Source organism: Chiloscyllium plagiosum, unplaced genomic scaffold (assembly GCF_037043375.1).
Source record: "Chiloscyllium plagiosum isolate Xiang-an unplaced genomic scaffold, Cpla_swu_hap1 HiC_scaffold_13, whole genome shotgun sequence".
In the NCBI taxonomy this organism is placed as follows: domain Eukaryota; kingdom Metazoa; phylum Chordata; class Chondrichthyes; order Orectolobiformes; family Hemiscylliidae; genus Chiloscyllium; species Chiloscyllium plagiosum.
This window is the reverse complement of record NW_028270151.1, coordinates 73,794,914-73,810,768: the sequence shown is the minus strand read 5'-3', so window position 1 is coordinate 73,810,768 and position 15,855 is coordinate 73,794,914. Positions and strand designations below refer to the sequence as shown.

Here is a 15,855-nt window from a genome sequence, read left to right as displayed (position 1 = left end):
AATAGGGGCAAGGTTGGAAAGGCTGCACTCACCTTTGCCTGTCCAAGGTAAAGTTACAGAGAAGAGGGTACAGGGAAGTTGCATAAAGCGTTTCAGGGTTGGTTAGTTAATTCTGCAAGGAACTTCATAGACCTCACTGCCTGAAAATCTTCCAACAGTGGACTGTAAAATTCTCCCCTGAGTTACATATCTTTCTTGGTTGTTACACTGTTAATTTCGCAATCCTTCAGTCTAGTGAAGGAAATACATGTTTGGTTGCTTTGTTCATTCAGGCTCTCGACTCACTTCCCTCACCGCAACATTAGCAATTCATGTTTTCAGTCTCATGCTAGACTAAAAATTTCGATACTTAAATATGCTTTGCAAGTCTAATTAATAGCAGGCCTCATTGATTCACTATTTTTGAAATGATATCTTGTGATATTTAATTGGAATTGCTCTGTAGATAAGCCTAAACAATTATTTTAATAAATAAATAATGTGCAATTTAAAATCTGACTCAGTGTACAGGACAGTTTTACCTGTGTCTAGAATCGCTGTTACTTATAGTGAAATTTGGAATCAACCATGAAGCTTTTTTAATGATTTCTGAGATTGATCCAGGGGAATTTTCAACAGTTACTCGGTGAATTCTAATTCTGAGCTTCACTTGTATATCAAAATTAGGAAGGCACATTACTTAGTCCCCTCCTTACCTCAACAAATTCCTGCTGTGCAGACTGTTTTGTAAGTGTCAGTAATTGCTGTGGGGAGATCTGTGGCCATGCATGCTTCCAAATACATGCGCAGAACATTTGCAGAATTTTTGCTTTTTGGTAACCACAGTTTGTGAGGTGAATGGATAGTAGAAAGCTATTTCTAAGCTTTGAAGCAGAATCTTATTGTCATGCCTTTTTGTAATCATAGTGAGTAGCTGAGTCTCTTTGTAGCATTATTATCATACTGTAGCCGTGGCACACTGATATTTATTTGCTATCATCACTTTAATAATATAATGATTTTAATATTTTTTAAAAATCCTTTTTTTAAAAATTCTATCCATTTAGTGCCTTATATGTAGTGGACTTAAAGAAATTCCGAAAGATTGCTGCTGGTGATAGACTCCGAGGGCAGTATCAAGGTCTCAGTCAGGATCCAAACAGCTTATCCAATCTTGACCAGGTATGTATACGAGTTCTTAGAATTGAGGTGTGACAACTAATGATGCTGGAATGAGTTGTGGAATTTATCAAAGTTAATCCACATCTTAATTTATGACAGGTCATTATTCATTTACAGATATACATTTATGCATATAAGATTGGAAATAAACGATATATTGGAGATCATGCATTTCTAATAATAGACATTATGAAAAGATGAAAATCCATACACTGCTATATTCTTGGTTGGACTTACTATATTAGACTACCATGAGGCAAATTATTCTGTGTGCTTCTCTGCACAAATGCACTTATTTCTTACATTAGATTGGCACGGACGCTGAGCCTTTTTTTTAATCCTGAGGATTTTTAACCAATGTACTTTCGTCCCTGTTGTTCCTTCACCTTTTTCTTCAACTTGAACCTGTAGTCCTGGAAACCAGCTTCTCATTTGAAGCCAAAATTCTGCAGAAGATGGAAATCTGAAATAGAGGCAGAATTTGGTTGAAATATTCAGCAGGTGGGGCAGCAGAAAGAGAACAATATAACTAATGTTTTAGTTCAGTGACCCTTCATCAGAATTCTTCTTGTTGGGTTCCTTTCATCAAAGTTAGATTACCCTGCAGCTAGAAATTGAAAACTGAATATACTGGAGAAACTCAGCATCGGTAGCATCTTTGTAGAAAGAAAGAGTTAGCATTTTAAAGGAGAGTCAAGTTAGATTTAAATCATTCACTGTCTTTCTCTCTCCATAAATGCTGACAGACCTGCTGAATTTCTCTAGCACTTTGCTTTCTTTCACATTTTCAGCATCTAAAGTAATTTGCTTTAGATATTTTTTTCTGACTTGATAATTTGTCTACGTAAGGTACTTTAAGGAGCATTTTGATGCTTGTTCCTTGCTTAGCACTGACTAGAACTTTCCTTGTCCTTTTTCAACTTTCCTTTTGTTAGATCAGATGGTGTAGTCAGGATCAAATTCTGCACTGGGGAATGGGAAACCAGGCAGGGATTTTAATAGTAAATGGTAGTTTCCCAAAGTCAGGATTATAATTATGGATTAAGTTGGCGACAGACTGGAAGCGAATCAGTAAGTGGTGGGAATATATTTTTGATAAATTGACATATCATGCATACTCATTAAAAAGCATTCATTACATTAAATGGTAACTTTTGAGATTAATTGTACAGAAAAGAAGTGATATGCCTTCAGAAACACAATGGTTAAAAGTTGTGTGCAGCCAGCTAGGTGAGCTTGTTGGAAGATTTTGGCTATAGCAGAGGTGCTTTTCTTCAATGGGAAATTTTGTTGGACCAAGAGACAAGTTTGGTAAGAGGTCAGTCCATGGCTGTCTGTGTTAAGCAGATGGTTAATAGTGAGATTATTGAGGGTCACTGAGAATTGAGCGGGGGAGCTGCAAAACACCTAGAAGGTCAATTTCTACAGTGTGAGCTTCAGTGTAAAAGGAGATCAAAAGTTGATTGCAGATTTGGAAGGTGTTGTCTCAATAATCCTGGTGAGGTGTTGCAATGAATCTTGTAGTTGGTCCAGCTGCTGCCACAGTGCACAGTGGTACATGGAATGAATATTAAAGCTGCTAGATGGAGCACTAATCAAGTGAGCTGCTTTGGCCTGGATGGCGGCCTTCCTTCCTGACTTGAGTACTGCAGACCAATGGCAAGCTTATTGTTTGCATCAATATATAATTGTCTCTCTAATACAATAAAGCATTTGTTATGACAAAGCCATGGTCTAGGCATTTCGGAAAGACATTACTGCATTTCCATAGGAGCGACTGCCAATTTTAGTAGCTGCTATGACATTTCCTTATGGTTCCAGAATTATTGATGGGCTTTTGATAATTACTTTTGTTGTTGTGGGGGAAAAATACTTTGGGCTGAATCTTACTTTTTTGGCTAAGAGACAGTTTTTTGTTGAATTTCATGAAGAATTGCAGAGACCAAGTGGACTTTCTGACAAAAGTTACCATTAACTAACTAAACCCCCCTCCCCCCACTGTTCAATTCTAGCCCAAACCTACCAATTCTAGTCAGAATATACCACCCGCATTGCTGGGATATTCTGCTGTGGTCTGGCTCGGTCAGCATCTGATGTTGTCACCTGGATTGGTGCAGTCTCAGCTATCTGGAATAATGCCCAGCAATGTAACAAGAAGGTCAATGTCCATCTGTTCTCCACCAGTATAAGTGCTACCACCTATTCTCCAATACCTCACTCTTAATCTATCTTTGTTTTTGTACCAACCTTCCAACAAGGCCAACACTCTATCGCTCTCAGTATTGGCTGCAACATCATTCTTCACTAGCTATCACTCACCCCAACCTCTGACAGTGTAAACCCGCCATGGGCTCTGCACTCCCTACTCACTCACTTGTGACACCTCCCCACCTACACCTAAGCCAACAGCTTTGCCACCCACTTTAATACCTGTGTGTGTGTGTCTTTTTCACTCATTCCGTAAGGAAGACAGCTCCCAATAGAATCAAGATTTTCCAGATGGATTGTGGGCTTCCCAGTTCAGCTCCTCATCCCTAATGTGGAGAGCATCTCGAAGCTAACCTCCTCAAGCAGCTGACTGACTGACTGTGGCCAAGCTCCTTGACTGATATTGAAGGTTGACCATGACTTATTGTACTGGGCCCCCTTGACTTGTCTGAAGATTGCTGATAGCCATGATTTCCTGACTTTTGTCTGTGCTAAATGACATGCGAATACAGCAGTACTGTGAGCCTGATATTTCTGGCTGATGGACAAGGTATAAAAAGGCAAGCAAACGTAGGGGTGTTGTGAGCATCCAGGTAAAGTCAGAGTGAAGGAGTACTAAGAAGGCAAGCGACCAGGCCGATAATGCAGTTTGGTTCAGTCCATGTGCTGCAGATTGGTCTGTGAGCCTAAAGTGCCTTTGCTGCAGCATTAAAATGATAGTTTTTGTTGTGTCCCAAGGTGCAGCATTGAAGTGCACAAACGTCCTGTAAGTGGATCAGAGATGTGCTTGAGAGTTCTGAAATACCGACATGTTGGATGCTAATATATGTGAATTCTGGTTGCAAGTGGCTGGTGCCCATGAAGCATGCCCTGAGATTTTGGTACCTGGTGCCTGAAGTTATTGTCTTTTGGAGTAAACAGTGAGCTGAAGCCATCTGGTACTTTGACTTCCACATGAATAGGTTGGATCGTGTCGTTAAGAAGGTAAATGTGATGCTCGTCCATGGAATGCAAGTGTTGGGAGGTTATGCTGGAGCTGTATGGGACATTAGTCAGGACTCATTTTGAGTACTGTATGCAGTTCTGATTGCCACACTATAGAAAGGATGTGTTTGCTTTGGAGATGGTGCAGAGGATGCTTCCAGTTTTTTCAGAATCTTTTCAGTTGTGAAGAGCGACTGTACTGTTTAGGGTTTTTTTATATTGAAGATAGCTGAGAGTGGATAAGAAAAAAGTGTGTCACTTGGTAGAGGCATTAATTACCATTAATTACATAGATTTAAGGTGAGGGGAAGGAGATTAAGGATTTTTTTTCATCCAGAGGGTGGTGAGTATCTGGAACTCACTGCATGTGTGAGGAGTAGAGGAGGAAACATTTTGCTTTAATAACTGGAATCCAAATGATTATGCTTGAGCTATACGGATTTCTACTCGAGATACAATATTCAATTTTGCAGAAAACATTTTTAGAATGTAGTATTGGCCTTGGGAGGGTACATACAGTCCGATTTCACCAGAATATCTCAATTCAGAAGGTACATTTAAGCGTATAATTCATAAACATGGTTTGTGCTCCCAAACCAAAATTGAGTGCTGATTTGCGAGGTGTTTAAAGTAACTCAAGAATTTAACAGAATTAGATTAGATTCCCTACAGTATGTAAACATGCCCTTCCGCCCAACAAGTCCATGCCAACCCTCCGAAGAGTAACCCACCCAGACCCATTCCCCTACCCTATATTTACGCCTGACTAACGCAACTATCACTGTGGGGAATTGAGCATGGCCAATTCACCTGACCTGCACATTTTTGGGTTGTGGGAGGAAACCCATGTAGACGCGGGGAGAATGTGCAAACTCTGCACAGACAGTCGCCCAAGGCGGGACTCGAACCCGGGTCCCTGGTGCTGTGAGGCAGCAGTGCTAACCACAGCAATCGTACTGTCCATAACAGGAAATAGTTCCTTTGTATTTGCTGTCTGATAGAAAAAACCTAGAATAAGAAGGCGCATTAAGTTAAAGCAGTGCTATGTAAAAGTGAAATTTAAGAAAATTAATGTTTTATTTCCAAAAGAACAGTGGAAATCTGAAACACAAGCCCAAAAGGCTGAATGGCCAAGTAAATGTGTTTCCCCTTCCAGAAAATCTGTTTTCTCTGCAGTGAGAAAGAACTGCCATCTAACAGAAGAAGCTGATAGCAGAAATGGAGACCAAGTGACCTTAGATGCTCTGTTTTCTCATAACCCTTACCCACTCCAGCTATTCAATCTCCGATACAAGATGTAGAATTCTCTCATTCATAACACATGTTCAACCGTTTTTCTAAATCAGTTATGTCGTGGTCGTGACATTTCAAATACTCTCTCTATCCGTCTTTCTTCATTACATGGATTTTTCTCCTGCCAAATATCCTTTAAGCTTAATGTTAGATTACATTATTCTTCTTGAGCTGAAATCAGCATAGTTAAATTACAAGCAAAGATGTCCTAATCATAGACATTGAGGTGAAGTCACAGGACATCTGATGCACTGTTTCTTTCATTGAGTGAAGTAGCTTTTGTTTGGCTATGACCAGTATCTGAACCTGTTAAACTAAAATGAATATTAGCATCGATTGACAGGTGATCTGCATTTCTTTCTTGAATGAAATAAGGTATTGGCCATTAATCTGTGGTAGCACACTCTGCTCTGTGGAAGAAGGTCTTTGGAATAAGTCTCATTCCAGACGCTTGAACATAAAATTGAGGCTGGTGCTACAGTCTGATGGATACTGCACTATTATGTATCAGCTTCCATGGGGGATGTTGAAAAGAATCCATGTGTGCCCCTTCATCTGAACATAAAAAAATCATCTGACACAATTCGAGAAAGCGTTCAATGTCCGAGCTAAATTCAATCTCCGTTAGCATCACTAAAATAGATTGTCATTTGGTTTGTGAGACAATGCTGTGTGCAAACCGACCTCCGTGTAGCTTGCATTACAACAGTGACTGCACTTCAAAAGTACATTTTTGGCTGTAAAATGCTTTGAAATTGCTATGTTTAGTAGGAGTGGTGTCTAAATAAGAAATCTTTTGGCTTTAATGTTGATCAATGTTAGTAACTGAAACAAGCAGTGGCTGATTACCAATAGAGAATGGTGTAATGAATGATGTGTTTACAGGTATGCTGTCCAATTCTTGTGTGGGCAGCAGCAGGTTTTCTGTATAAAGCAAACAAGTTTAAATCAAGTAGTAATTAAAACAACTTTATTAATTTAAAATCGCAGCAATCCATAATAATCAAAAAATGCTTGAAATTGCTTACTCTGTTCTTGTGTGGTGCATATGTTTTATAGGATCTGCCTAATAATATGATCCATCAAGTGCCCATTAAATCCCTTCCCCAGCACTGGCTGTGGTGTGAGACCTGGTGTGATGAAGCATCTAAGAAGCGAGCTAAAACTATTGATTTGGTAAGTATGTGACATAATGTCTGCTATTCACTGAGACATCAAAACAAAGCTGTTTTTGTAAAAGATTGCAAGCATTATTAGATATAACGGGAAATGGGTCTGTGTCTGCTAGAAGACTCTTATATGGACAAATACAGTGAAATGAACTTGACTAGGGTTGACTAGGGTGAATGTATTCACAGTGCATGGATGTGTGAACAAGGATTTAAGCAGGACAGTGGTCTAGCAGTTATGAGCAGTTATAGTCCTTAAAGGACTATAAACTGTGCTATGGTAGGAGGCTATAAGGAAACTGAACTAAGATGTTTTGCCTGAACAATTTCATATTGTCCTCAAGGGTCATAATCTCCGGATTACTGCCCAAGCCACGTGCCAATTGGCATAGGGACAAGAAAATTAGGCAAGTAAACACGTGGCTAAGGGATTGGTGTGGGAAAGAGGGATTCCACTTCATGGGGCATTGGCATCAGTTTTGGAACAGGGGGGATCTGTACCGTTGGGACGGTCTCCACCTGAACCGATCAGGTACCAATGTTCTAGCGAAGAGGATAAATAGGGTGGTCAGTAGGACTTTAAACTTCTGAGTTGGGGGGAAGGGAAAGTGAAAGTGACAGGGAGTATGGAGGTAAATGGCAAGATAAGCAGCAGGATAGCATGTTTCCAGGCGGATTTAAAATTGAGGCAGACTGAGAATGCAGTAAAAAGCAAGGATAACTTAGGACATATGACTTCCAACATCTCTAATGATAAGGAAGTTAGCATTAAGGCACTTTACCTGAATGCTCGTAGCATTCATAACAAAGCCGATGAACTAATGGCACAGATAATAGTGAATGATTATGATGTAGTAGGCATCACAGAGACTTGGTTACAGGGGGGTCAGGACTGGCAGTTAAACCTCCATGGTTTTTCAACTTATCGAAAAGACAGAGAGGTGGGCAGAGGGGGTGGGGTTGCCTTGTTAGTTAAGAACAAAATTAAATCTATGGTATTGAATGACATAGCGTCGGATGATGTGGAGTCTGTGTGGGTGGAATTGAGGAACCATAAAGGCAAAAAAAACATAATTGGAGTTGTGTATAGACCTCCTAACAGTGGTCAGGACCAGGGACGCAACGTGTACCGGGAAATAGAGAAGGCATGTCAGAAAGGCAAGGTTACATTGATCATGGGAGACTTCAATATGCAGGTGGACTGGGTAAATAATGTTGTTAGTGGATCTAAAGAAAGGGAATGCTTACCAGGATGGCTTTTTGGAACAGCTTGTCATGGAGCCCACAAGAGAGCAGGCTATTCTGGACCTAGTGCTTTGCAATGAACCAGACTCTATAAAAGATCTTAAAGTAAGGGAACCCTTAGGAAGTAGCGACCATAATATGATAGAGTTCAGTCTGGAGTTTGAAAGGGAGAAGGCAAAATCAGATGTAATGGTGTTACAGTTGAATAAAGGTAATTATGAGGGCATGAGAGAGGAACTGACTAAAATAGACTGGAAGCAGAGGCTAACCGGGAAGACAGTAGAGCAAAAATGGCAGGAGTTTGTAGGTATAATTGAGGACACTGTACAGAGGTTCATTCCCAAGAAAAGAAAGATTAATCGGGGAGGGATTAGACAACCTTGGCTGACAAAGGAAGTCAGGAAATGTATTAAAGAGAAAGAGAGATCCTATAAAGTGGCTAAGAACAGTGGGAAATCAGAAGATTGGGAAGGATACAAAAGCAAACAGAGGATAACAAAGAGTGTAATAAGAAATGAGAGGATCAAATATGAAGGTAGGCTAGCCAGTAATATTAGAAATAATAGTAAAAGTTTCTTTCAGTACATAAGAAACAAACGACAGGCAAAAGTAGACATTGGGCCACTTCAAACTGATGCAGGAAGCCTAGTGATGGGAGATAAGGAAATAGCAGGAGAACTTAACAAGTACTTTGCGTCAGTATTCACAGTGGAAGACATGAGTAATATCCCAAAAATTAAAGGGTGTCACGGGGCTGAGTTGAGTATGGTTGCCATTACGAAAGAGATAGTGCTAGAAAAGTTAAAAAGTCTTAAAATTGATAAATCTCCTGGCCCTGATGGGATACACCCTAGAGTTCTGAGAGAGGTGGCTGAGGAAATAGCAGAGGCATTGGTTGAGATCTTTCAAGAGTCACTGGAGTCAGGAAAGGTCCCGGATGATTGGAAGATGGCTGTTGTAACCCCCTTGTTCAAAAGATGGAAAATTATAGGCCAATCAGCTTAACCTCGGTTGTTGGTAAAATTCTAGAATCCATCATTAAGGATGAGGTTTCTAAATTCTTGGAAGAGCAGAGTCTGATTAGAACAAGTCAACATGGATTTAGTAAAGGGAGGTCATGCCTGACAAACCTGTTGGAATTTTTTGAAGAGGTAACAAGTAGGTTAGACCAGGGAAACCCAGTGGATGTGGTCTATCTAGACTTTCAAAAGGCCTTTGATAAGGTGCCACACGGGAGGCTGCTGAGCAAGGTGAGGGCCCATGGTGTTCGAGGTGAGCTGCTGGGATGGATTGAGGATTGGCTGTCTAACAGAAGGCAGAGAGTTGGGATAAAAGGTTCTTTTTCAGAATGGCAGCCGGTGACGAGCGGTGTCCCGCAGGGTTCGGTGCTGGGGCCACAGCTGTTCGCATTATATATTAATGATTTGGATGAGGGAACCGCGGTCATTCTAGTGAAGTTTGCCGATGATACGAAGTTAGGTGGACAGGCAGGTAGTACTGAGGAAGTGGGGAGGCTACAGAAGGATCTAGACAGGTTGGGAGAGTGGTCCAGGAAATGGCTGATGGAATTTAACGTGAGCAAGTGCGAGGTCTTGCACTTTGGCAAAAAGGATAAAAGCATAGACTACTTTCTAAATGGTGAGAAAATTAATAAAGCCAAAGCACAAAGGGATCTGGGAGTGCTAGTCGAGGATTCTCTAAAGGTAAACATGCAGGTTGAGTCCGTGATTAAGAAAGCGAATGCAATGTTGTCTCTTATCTCAAGAGGGTTGGAATATAAAAGCAGAGATGTACTACTAAGACTTTATAAAGCTCTGGTTAGGCCCCATTTGGAGTACTGTGTCCAGTTTTGGTCCCCACACCTCAGGAAGGACATACTGGCACTGGAACATGTCCAGCGGAGATTCACACGGATGATCCCTGGAATGACAAGTCTAACATATGAGGAACGGCTGAGGATACTGGGATTGTATTCGTTGGAGTTTAGAAGATTAAGGGGAGACTTAATAGAGACGTACAAAATAATACATGGCTTGGAAAAGGTGGATGCTAGGAAATTGTTTCAGTTAGACGAGGAGACTAGGACCCGTGGACACAGCCTTAGAATTAGAGGGGGTCATTTCAGAACAGAAATGCGGAGACATTTCTTCAGCCAGAGAGTGGTGGGCCTGTGGAATTCATTGCCACGGAGTGCAGTGGAAGCCGGGACGCTAAATGTCTTCAAGGCCGAGATTGATAGATTCTTGTTGTCTAGAGGAATTAAGGGCTACGGGGAGAACGCTGGTAAGTGGAGCTGAAATGCGCATCAGCCATGATTGAATGGCGGAGTGGACTCGATGGGCCGAATGGCCTTACTTCCACTCCTATGTCTTATGGTCTTATATGAAGTATGGGGCTTCTCAGTCTTGCCATGTTCTGAGGCAGAGTGATCCTGAAGTTAAATTCTCACCAGTCATCTGTCTCTCTAATGAGCGAATAGCCTGTAATCTTTTGGCACTTTGGCAAGTTTTGCTTTTAATATAAAAGAAATAAACACTTTCCTGTCTTTGTCGGAGGCCTGCAATATCCTGTCTCAAAGGGAAAATGGTTTGCCTGGATACTCTTAAGAGAAGAGCTGCCACACTGGCAGATATTTTAAGAGCACCAGTTGCCAGGAAAATCTGAGAGAACTGGTGCTTTTTTTTTGTGAAAATTGCCAACTTCAAAGAGATATGATTTGAAGTTTCAAAATGGTAGTAGGATTATAATCTCAGAGGGTAGATAATTTGCTAATTTTTAACGAACAACATATGTTTTAGACACACTTCAGCTGTGCCAGTGGAGACTTTAGTCTGCAGAGAACAACACCTCATGTTTTGCTAAAATGGCAATTACATTCTATTCTTGTTATCAAATTGTGTATCGAAAGGGGCTAGGTGGGAGTGCATTCATTGTGGAACCCTGTAAAAACAACAATGACCAGATCACTGGCATGAACAGGTCTGTTAAAACAGATTTTAGTAACTAAATTAATCAATTAGAATGTTACAGTTCACCTCTAAGATGATCGTCTTGTTCCTTGTCATTGAACTGCGTTGTGAAATTTTTATGAATGACATTTATTTAATTTTATTATAGTGCAATAACCCAATGACGAAAGAACCCAAACTGGAGGCAGCAGTGCGAATTGTTCCTGAATGGCAGGACTATGATCAAGAGCTAAAACAGCTTCAGAAATTGGTCCAAGAGGGGAAATTGAATGGATTAGCTCATACAAGTACAGCTGACATACCCAGCACAGAGGGTGAGTTTGATGATGTTTGAAGGCATTTTACAAGGCCTTTGAAATGCATGAGTGCTATTTTAAAATGAATCAATGCAACAACAAGTTATAGTTCATTTAATATTTTACAACATCTGAAGAACATTTCACAAGAGCATTATAAAACAAACACTGAACCACACAAGGTGATATTGCGTCAGTTGTCTGAAATCTTGGTCAAAAAGTTAGGGTTTATGGGAGTATCTTCAAGGAGGAAGCAAATAGAAAGACAGAGAGATATAAACAGGGTATTCCAGAAATTTGAACCTCAGCAATGGTCACCAATTAAATCTGGGGTGTTCATGAGGTCAGAAGTAGAGGAATACAGGTTCGAGGTAGGAAGAATCTAGGTCATGGAAGAATTTGCAAAACCAGGAGGAGAATTTTCAAGTGAAGTTTGTGTTCGATCAGAAGTTGATGCATTGAGTAGAGGGGTGATAGATGAGTGGGACAGCTTTCAAAATGACCTCGAGTTTACAGATGGTATAGTGTGGATGTCCAGCCAGGAGTACATTGGAATGGACAAGTTAAGGGTATCAAGAATCACAAATGAGAATTTCAGCAGCTGATGAGTTGAAACAGATCATTTTAAGTAATTAGGTAATGACCATCTACAACAAAAGATAATCTAACCATCGCTGTTGATATTTTTAATAGTCATGGCAGTTATTATTACTCAAAAATGGAATTAGACCAGCTTTATAAACACTGCAGTTACAAGAGCAAGTAAGAGGCTAGGAATCCTGCAGTGACTTGCTCATCTTCCAACTCATCAAAACCTTTCTACCATCTATAACATATCAGTTAAGAGTGTTATGGAATAGTCCCCTCTTGCCTGGATGAATGCAACTCCAACAACACTCGAAGCTTTACACAAAGCAGCCCATTTGCTTGGCAAAATATCCACAAACATTTACACCCTTCATCACTGACGGTCAGTAGCAGCAGTCTATACCATCTACAACATGCAGTGCAGAGATTTTCCAATATTCTTAGACAGCACACTCCAAGGCCACAATTACTACCACGTAGAAGATCAAAGGCAGCAGGTACGTGGGAAAATCATCTGCAAGTTCCTTTCCAACCCACACATCATACTGATTTGGAACTATGTTGCTGTTTCTGCAATCAAGATCCTAGAACTCCCTCCCTAACATAATTGCATATGTACCAACATTAAATGCATATCGTGGTTCAATAAGGCAGCTCACCACTGGGCAATAAATGCTGATCCAGCCAGTGAATTCCATGTCTCCGGAACAAATAGAAAGTAAGTTACCAAGGTGGAAATAGATAGTTATGTTATTACCTAAGACTATTAGGTTGGAAAGTCTACCTCATTTAGTTGAGATTGCAGTTTGATTGTGCAGAGTTGGGATAAATCCTGGCTCTGCAATCTCAACCTTTAAAAATGGCTGTCCACGTTTTGTATTTTCGCTCAGTTATTATTGGCTCGATTGGGAGTTGGGCATTGTTGTCTGAGTGTAGACTAAGAAGCTGCCTCGTTCTTGAAGCGGGCTGGACAGAAAGCCTAGGTGAAAGTGAGGACTGCAGATGCTGGAGATTAGAGTCAACATTAGAGTGGTGCTGGAAATGCACAGCAGGTCAGGCAGCATCCATGGAGCAGGAAAATTGATGTTTCGGGCAGGAGCCTTTCATCAGGAATGAGGCTGGAAGCCTCTGGATCAGGAATGAGGCTGGAAGCCTCGGGGGTGAAGAGATAAATGGGAGGGGCTGGGGAGAAGGTAGCTGAGAGTGCAATAGGTGGATGGAGGAAGGGGTAAAGGTGATAGATCGGAGAGGAGGGTGGAGCGAATAGGTGGGAAGGAAGATTGACAGGTGGGATAGGTCATAAGGATGGTGCTGAGCTGGAAGGTTGGAACTGGGGTAAGGTGGGGGAAGGGAAATAAGGAAACTTGTGAAGTCCACATTGATGCTCCAGGGTTGAAGTGTTCCGAGACGAAAGATGAGGCGTTCTTCTCCAGGTGTCGGGTGGTAAGGGAGTAGCAGTGGAGGAGGCCCAGGACCTGTATGTCCTCAGCAGAGTGGGAGGGGGAGTTGAAATGTTCGGCCACAGCATGGTGGGGTTAATTAGTGCAGGTGTCCCAGAGATGTTCCCTGAAGCATTCTGCGAGAAAGTGTCCAGTCTCCCCAATGTAAAGAAGACTGCATCGGGAGCAGCGGATGCAATAAATGACATTTGTGGAAGTGCAGGTGAAACTTTGATAGATGTGGAAGGCTCCTTTGGGGCCTTGGATGGAGGTGAGGGAGGAGGAGTGGGCACAGATTTTGTAATTCCTGCAGTGACAGGGGAAGGTGCCAGGAGGGGAGGGTGGGTTGTTGGGGGTCGTGGACCTGACCAGGTAGTCATGGAGGGGATGGTCTTTGCAGAAAGCGGATAGGGGTGGGGAGGGAAATATATCCCTGGTGGTGGGGTCAATTTGGAGGTGGTGGAAATGTCGATCGATGATGCGGTTTTTGCGGAAGTTGGTGGGGTGGAAGATGAGAACTGGAGAGGGGGTTTGTCCTTGTTGCGATTGGAAGGGTGGGGTTTGCGGCAGAGGTGCGGGACATAGATGAAATGCGTTGGAGGGCATCTTCAACCACTTGGGAAGGGAAATTTTGGTCTTTAAAGAAGGAGGCCATCTGTTGTGTTCTGTGGTGGAACTGGTCCTCTTGGGAGCAGATACAGCAGAGGAATTGGAAATATGGGATAGCATTTTTGTGGGAGGAGGTGTAATTGAAGTAGCTGTGGGAGTCGGTGGGTTTGTAAAAAATGTCGGTGTTGAGTCGGTCGTCATTGATGACGATGGAGAGGTCTAGTAAGGGGAGGGAGGTGTCAGAGATGGTCCATGTGAATTTAAGGTCAGGGTGGAACATGTTGGCTCAGCCTTCTCGCGGGAGCACAAGGTCGCGCCAATGCAATCATCAATGTAGCGAAGGAAAAAGTGGGGAGTGGTGCCGGTGTAACTACGGAAGATGGACTGCTCTACGTAGCCGACAAAGAGACAGGCATAGCTGGGGCCCATACGGGTGCCCATTGCTACCGTTTTCTGGAGGAAGTGGGAGGATTTGAAAGATAAATTGTCGAGGTGAGGACCAGTTCAGCCAAACGACCAGGGGGGCCACGCTGCATTAAAGTGAGAAAATATCCCTCCTGTTCTCATTTCCTCACACTCTATGTTCCATCCATCCCAAGGTCTCACACATCCTTTGCCACCTCATCTCCAACTACTCAACCCTCAGTTACTCATACCTTTTTATGCCATCCTCTCCCACCCCCCATGCCCCAAATACTTTGTCTACCCTCAGTTTTCCCCATGGCACTTTTTTCAAGTTCTGTGTCAACGCCTGTCTCCCACCACCATTTTTTGCCCTTCCATCTCTATGCCCAACTCACATATTAGACAGTATAGACATTAATCAGAAGACATCGTGACAAGAAAATAAAGTTTCAGTCTAAGTCATATTCTCATTGATACAAAACAAACATCCAGTCTAGAGCAACAAATCCCTTGATGAAACAGACATTTCACTTGGGCTGAAGAGCACAGATGGAGTTTAATTTAGATAAGTGTGAGGTGTTGGATTTTGATAAAGCAAACAGAGGTAGGATTTACATAGTTAATGTAGGACTCTGGGGAGAGTTGCTAAACAAAGAGATCTAGAGATGCAGGTACATAGTGTTACAACACGGTGGTGAATCCTTCTGTTAGTTAAGCCAAATACCCAACAAAGCTCACCATGCCTCGTAATCTGTTAAATTGTGAGTGACCGAGAACTCCCAAATGCCACAATTTTAAGAAAATAATATCAATTTATTCTTTAACTCTAAAAATGAACATTAAACAACAGCTATTCACAAGTCTAAGCCTCCTTATCTCTTAACTGCTTATTTCCTACCTCCAACTTTATAACAATATACTGATCTAATAAAACACTTATTAAAATTTGATCAACTTAATTTCAAAACCACACAGCGGCTGTCGTCTTTGGGGTGTGTCTTTTTCTGACTGAAGATCTCCCTGGGTTGTCATCTTTCTTTTTAAGGTGAAGATGTCTCATATGAAAACAGTGTTTCAAATGGCAATTACTCTGTCTGATTTTCAAACTGCCTGTCTATTTTTAATTCCCCATCATTGGATTGCCTCATTGGTTTGATGAAGACAAAACAATAAATTCAAACTTGATTGGGTTTTAGTAACCTGGGGCATAGTTTAAACTGATTAGTTAAATTCAAATTGCTGTCAAAACAGCAACCAACTAAGCTATCTATTTCACAGCCAAATGTTAGATATTTTCAATTTTCTCTGGAACTGCTAGTTAGTCACATTACAGGTGCTTGTAAGCTTTCAATACAAAACAGCATTCACTCTCTTAAAGGTACAGTACACGCCTTCAATGTCATAACAATAGTTCCTTGAAAGCGTAGTCACAGGTAGACAAAGTGGTGAAGAACGCATTTGGCACACTTTGTTAGGAGTTGGGACATCA

General features: G+C 41.6%; 1 protein-coding gene across 2 annotated transcripts in view; it reads left to right on the top strand.

Annotated features, from left to right (window-relative positions):
* Nucleotides 1-15,855, top strand: part of uggt1 (UDP-glucose glycoprotein glucosyltransferase 1) — a 143,844-nt gene that overhangs the window by 120,712 nt on the left and 7,277 nt on the right. For both annotated transcript variants that reach the window (XM_043701925.2, XM_043701924.2), the window contains 3 exons: nucleotides 1,047-1,161; nucleotides 6,706-6,822; nucleotides 11,178-11,343. In XM_043701925.2, coding sequence (XP_043557860.2) covers nucleotides 1,047-1,161; nucleotides 6,706-6,822; nucleotides 11,178-11,343 — 398 coding nt within the window. The remainder of the gene's footprint in view (nucleotides 1-1,046; nucleotides 1,162-6,705; nucleotides 6,823-11,177; nucleotides 11,344-15,855) is intronic.